Genomic DNA, 5,949 nt, shown 5'->3' on the forward strand with positions numbered 1-5,949 from the left:
AATCCACTGTAATGTGTGTGTACGTGTAAGGAGGGTAAGGAGGGTCAAGATGAAATCTGACCTAGAAACACTCAGGGTGATTATGAAGTTTAGTTAGAAACATAATGTGCAAACCCACTGAAATCGACCATTTAAAGTGAAGAATGATTCATTCAGCTGCTCAGAAACCACTTCTAGAAGACTGAGTGAAATGTTTTAATTTTCTATTATTATCATTGTTCACATATGCAAATGTTGTCAAACTATAAAAATATCCCTGAATTAATAAGCAAATTGAGGACTATTACATGAATTACAGCCTCAGAATTATCATTTGATGAATTTGTTTAGAATATTCATAATAAAATATTTTTTTAAATATCAGACAAAAAGCAAACAGACAATCTAAAACATAAAATGTGAACTTAAGCTACTTATTTTTTCATAGCTTTATTAAATAAAGAACATGTTTCTTGATCTCTGTAGAAAATCTATATTGTGTTTTCAGAAGAAAACAGTAGTTTGCAGTTCCCCCTCCTTTTTCTTGAGTCATTTGATACGCCAGGCCTTTTTTTTAAACTTGGCCCAGCAGAAGGAATCCTCACAAATGTTGTGAGCCCGCTCCTCGACACCGTCCACGAGAGGCCTTGTTGTTCTGAGTTTGGGGAGCGTGAACATCAGCACGTGGACAAGACGGAGGCCTCCGACGGAGGAGAGCCGGCCGCTGAATGGGCTTGTCTGCAGCTCACTGCCTTTTATCTCCCACTTGTGCGTCCGTCTCTGTGTCAAATTCAGTGAGGCAGCAGTAGAGCAGCGTCTGGGTGAATCTGGTGGCGAGGGCTGGAGGAGGAGAGGAGGCGAAAGGAGGGAGGATGTGGGAGGAATGGGAACAGACAGGGAGTGCAGAGGTCAGGCACAGCTGACTCTGGTATTCTATGGCACAAGGCTGTAATTAACTCATAATCACACTCTTGGATAAAATGAAAACACATCCTACTGCACTAATATATCACATTTTCTGCAAATTCAGCTTAAAACTTACTGTTAAGCTTGCGTACGAATTTAGGTCTCCTGTCCTCAGGCAGGTAAATGGCCACATAGTAGACCGGCACCCCAGACAGCGCAATGCCAATTCCTATGAGAGAGTTGATGGTGTCCCCGTACAGAGGGACGATGACTAGGAACAGGCTACACAGGCAGTAGACGAAGGGGAAGAACAAAGACAACTGTAGAGAGAGAAAGACATGAATCGGGTTAGTTTGTAGGACTGATGTCTGGTTGTGACCCACTAAACCCTCTCTTCTGTCTTTGAGTGCATGTGAAAGCCTTTGCCATGTTTCTTTGCCCATTTAACACAAAAAGGAAGCTGACGTTGGGCTGTTGGCTGCACCTGTGCATCTTTAAAACTTTAAAAAGACACTTTTTATGCTTTTATATAAAAAATTCAAATTTCAAAAAATTGAAATAATAAAATATTTGCACCTTGAGCCAACATACACTTTAACATTATAATAGTTATACATTCTATATTCCTTTTTCTTTCTAGCGCAGCCTTAAGACAACACTACCCAGTATTTTACTGCACATTTGCATGAACATGTGACAAATCTAAATGTATCTGCAGGTGATAAATATGGGGTTCTTTTGAAATAATACCAGAACAACATTTGAAATACCCCACAGGATGTATATGCATATATTGTGCATGCACACACACACACACACACACACACTGTGAACCGCATGCTTGTGGCTCAGTTCAATGAAAACAGCAGCACCTTCACAGGCCGGTGTTTGTCTGGCTGAGTGATGCGCAGGTAGATGAGGCCGGCCACAGAGAGACCCACGTAGAGCCAGTAACTGAAGCTGAAGTAGTTGATGAGCTGGAAGACGTCCTCCACGCACAGGAAGATCAGACCCATCAACCCCTGCAAAAGTTACTCATTACTCCATCAGGGCATGAATTCATGAATGTCTGTGTTGCTGCAAGGAAGTGACGTGCACGTGTAGGCATCTGATGTGTATTCAGGCGTGAGACAGGCAGCTCTCACGTTGAACAGCAGTGCAGGAACTGGTGTGTAGCGCTCCATGTGAATCAGACTCAGGCTGTCAGGGAGGTGGCCCTCTCTGGCCCCGACGAAGAACAACCTGCAGTATTAACAAAGAGGGGAGGTTGTTGGAAAACACACGCCTCGTGATGTGAGCCTAATGTCAGAGCCTGTTCAGTATTTCCTGATTACCGTGAGGCAGCAATGACAGAAGCGTTGAGCCCCCCGTAGCAGGACATGGCCACTGAGACAGGGATGATCCACTTGAACGGCCCCAGGACTGCATTCCCAAATGTCTGTGGGGTCAGATTAACGTGGTTTATTACACACCGGCTGAACACTCTGGGTGAAGGAGTCCAATCAGGTGGGTTTCCAGAGGAGAGTCAGTTTACTGTATTGCCCACATTTCACTGACATCATGCAAGAGACCTCTTTCTAAAGTCAGATTGTCGAGGGACAAACATGTCTAAGCAGAGCAGGACTATATTTAGCAGCAGAGTCAGTCATGTCTCCTACCACAGCGACTGCATCACTGGCCAGCAGAGACGGCATATCCAGAACCACATAGTACGCCACGTTGGTCAGCAGGTAGATGATGGTCACTATGGGCATGGAGACAGCGATGGCCAGGGGCAGATTCCTACGACGACAACAGCACACAACGCAGTTAAACAGGTCACAGATCCTACTGGTGACTATGATATCAAATGATCACAATGTGATCCCAAACATCTGGAGCTGGAGAATTGTATCTGACTGTGCAACAATTTGTCTTTTGCAAAAGTAATCTGACAGGATTATAGGATCTTTAAATAAAGCATAAAGTGACTCTGGCTGTAATGAAGGATAAATAGATAATACAGAGTTAGATATGTAGAAGCAGTCAGTTAAGTTTTAGGCTTCATTACCCTTCCTGTCTACAAAGAAACCTGTGGGCAGTGAGCCAGGAGTAGGAAGTAAAACCATGTTTAAAGTGTCAAATGTTTCCACGTAGGCACAAGTGTACATTGACACGTGTTTCTCTTTGTACGTGTGCGCTACCGTTCTGGATTCTGAATCTCCTCAGTGACAAAGTTGAGCGTATCCCAGCCGGAGTAGGAGAAGAGGGCCGAGTAGAGGGCCAAAGCTATGGCTCCGGGGTCTGTGGAGGAACCCTCAAACGGGCTCTCCAAGTTCTTTGTTTCTCCTACGTGAAGAGAAGTCAGAGATCTGAGCACATGTCGTATATTTAGCCTGTGTCCTCTGACGCAGTCATGTACTCTCACCTATAGATATTTTCAGGAGTCCTATAATGATGATGAGGATGAGCGACATGAGTTTGGCGTAAGTGAAAATGTCCTGGACCAGAGTCCCCCACTTCACATAGGCACAGTTGATGAAGATGAGCATGCCTGGACAAACCAGAGGAAACGAACAATGATTAAGATATTAATCTATACAAACGAGGCCTACTACAGCTTCCAGAACAGCAGAGCTCAAAGCTTTAGAGCTAATAGCAGCCTGCTATCTCTCAGACCTCGGGCCACATTCAGGATGAGGGTACAGAAACAGAAACTTGTTAGCCCATGACTCATGCCATCGCTGCTCTCTCACCTAAATACCACTTCTGCAAACTACATTCTTCACACATGCACAAAGCCTGGCTGTAAACCACAGCGGTATTTTTACAGGACTGGTGGTCTAACTTTAGCTGATGCCAATCCCACACACTCTGGGTTTGGTACTGGGGTGAATGGATAGGTAGTTATGTGCCAGTACCACCACTTGTTTTTGCCCATGTCATCCTTAGTAGGCAGTACTGAATCCCATTTATATACTCTGGGGAATAAAAATATCTATGCTGGCAAATTCGCTGTGTTTCCTATGACTGTTTCACAATAAAAGTTTTTCCATATCTGAATCAAGGGTCTAAGGATGGCGTGGGGGGTTGTCTTATGCTGCAAAGGTAAAGCCCCTTGAGGCAACTCGGTGATTTACGATATTGTGCTACATAAGTAAAGTAAAGAAATGTTGGGTTTGTATCCGTAGTAACTTGACACAGCTTTCATATGGCTTTCAGGGAGTGACATTGATATCAGTGAGATAAAATTAAAAACAGTAATGACGGAGTACATGTGTGCCTCTTTCTTGAATCCCTTGTGTGGGTGAAGCTAATTTCAATCCAGTGGGGGAGTGGCGGACCCCGCCACTAACAATATTAACTACAGTCCAGAAAGGTAACAACTAAACTAAACTAAACAAATCACAATTTCTGAATAGATGTAGAATGTAAATATGATCAAACGTGAGGTTTGATTTCATGAAGATCTTAGAGACAGTAGCTTTAAGTTTCAGTGTTTTGTTTCAGCTTCTCTTTTTACAGTACAATAATAAAAAATGGTTTGTAGAAGAGATCGAGCCAACAAATATTGTTTGAAAAAAATTCAAATATGAGATAGCAGTTATTTGTAACTTTCTGTTTTAAAGTAGACAATGCATATTTATTGCTGAAAGAGCCCAACCAAGTCAGTCAAAACCTTATTCTCTTCTTGAACTATAAGCTGAACCTCATCTCGCACACAGCAGTGTTTCTTACAGAGGCAGGCTGCCGCAATAAGCCGGATAGAGTCATATGGCGGCTGGCAGGTCGGGTAGAAAGCCTCCACCAGGTAGTTGGCAAAGGTCAGTGAAATCACAGCCTGGCTGGCCGGCTCGATCAGCAGGATGGACGTCCACAGGCGGATGAAAGCCAGGAAGCCTCCAAACGACTCCAGGATGTAAGCGTAGCTGGCTCCAGACTTGGTGATGGTGGTGCCGAGCTCTGCGTAGCACAGAGCCCCGAACACTGAGAAGATGCCTCCAACAGCCCAAATCATCAGCGACAGCCCATAAGAGGCACTGTGCATGAGCACACCCTTTGGTGAGACAAAGATCCCAGAGCCAATCATGTTTCCAACAATGAGGCAGATTCCATTCATGAGTGAGATTTCTCTTTTCATCTGCATCTTCTCTCCTTTCCCATTATTTGGGGCCTTTAAGTCCTCCTCAGACGGGGTGCGTGAACTCGGACATATCGCCTGTGACATGGCCCCCACCTTCTGCCTCAGATCCCCCATTAGTCCAGTGCTAAGTCCAGTGGAGATGATAGGGCAAAAGTTAAAGAGGATTATTCCAGTTTAACATCAAAACACACTGTTATTCCATATAAGTATGACACGGTTTCCTTAAACAAACTCTTCCTTCAGTGTCTAACTACACATCTCAAGACTGAAAGATAAAAACTGAGCAGCTGGTAATGTCCAGTGTACAAGTCCACCTTTTACGCATCCAGACAGGAACAAAACACAGTTAAGGCATCGTCACTTCTGACTTCTGATAAGTAAAGATTATAAAAAAGTGAACTCCATGTGCTTACCTATAGAAGATCAACAGGTATATTTGTTCCTCTGAACATGTAGAGTCTCCCTCAGGTCTGTGCGGCTCCTCTGAACCAGGCGGTGAGACATTGGTGAGATCACATCTGAGCGGTAGCAACAGGGCTGTCGATGTTGCAATCCCTGCAGCCCAGCACAACCACCACGGCTGTTTTTCTAGCACCAGGCGAACCGCACTCTCGTGTTCCCCCCCTGTGCTATTTTCAGAGACAAGAAGACCTCGTCCCTGCCCCCAGGGAGCCCTCAACAGCTAAGACAGAGAGCTGAGCTGCTTCTGGCTCAACGCACGGGATACAGTCAGTGGGCTGTATAATATAGAGCATATTGTGATGTCTAGTCATTAAAGAACATGTCAGTGCACTGCGATTGGCCCAACAGCTGCTTCTGTATCCTTAGTTTTCTGTCTTCACGGTCATTTATGACATCTCTCTGTAGTGTTGAGTCTCTTTCTAGTCACTGGGTGTCTGTCCTGTGGTTATTCTGTCTTGTAGAAGTCTTTGTTTGCTTTG

The 5,949-nt window shown here is 44.4% G+C and overlaps 1 protein-coding gene across 1 annotated transcript; it reads right to left on the reverse strand.

The window, feature by feature from the left end:
* Positions 1 to 245: 245 nt before the first annotated feature.
* Positions 246 to 5,537, reverse strand: LOC139214466 (Y+L amino acid transporter 2). The gene is made up of 10 exons (XM_070845331.1): positions 5,422 to 5,537; positions 4,603 to 5,132; positions 3,293 to 3,418; positions 3,069 to 3,213; positions 2,544 to 2,667; positions 2,220 to 2,323; positions 2,031 to 2,127; positions 1,758 to 1,907; positions 1,022 to 1,205; positions 246 to 819 (listed from the first exon to the last, which is right to left on the reverse strand). The coding sequence occupies exons 2-10, from the start codon at positions 5,120 to 5,122 to the stop codon at positions 725 to 727; spliced, it is 1,545 nt and encodes a 514-aa protein (XP_070701432.1). The 5' UTR covers positions 5,123 to 5,132; positions 5,422 to 5,537; the 3' UTR covers positions 246 to 724.
* Between the last annotated feature and the right edge of the window lie 412 nt (positions 5,538 to 5,949).

This window comes from Pempheris klunzingeri, chromosome 15 (genome assembly GCF_042242105.1).
Source record: "Pempheris klunzingeri isolate RE-2024b chromosome 15, fPemKlu1.hap1, whole genome shotgun sequence".
Lineage (NCBI taxonomy): Eukaryota > Metazoa > Chordata > Actinopteri > Acropomatiformes > Pempheridae > Pempheris > Pempheris klunzingeri.

Coding starts and splice junctions, on each gene's coding strand:
- LOC139214466 (XM_070845331.1), bottom strand. CDS start 5,122: ATGGGGGATCTGAGGCAGAAGGTGGGGGCCATGTCACAGGCGATATGT. Junction 2,668..3,068: donor GAGATTCAGAATCCAGAACG/GTAGCGCACACG, acceptor TTGTCGTCGTAG/GAATCTGCCCCTGGCCATCG. Junction 1,908..2,030: donor TTCCTGCACTGCTGTTCAAC/GTGAGAGCTGCC, acceptor TAACTTTTGCAG/GGGTTGATGGGTCTGATCTT.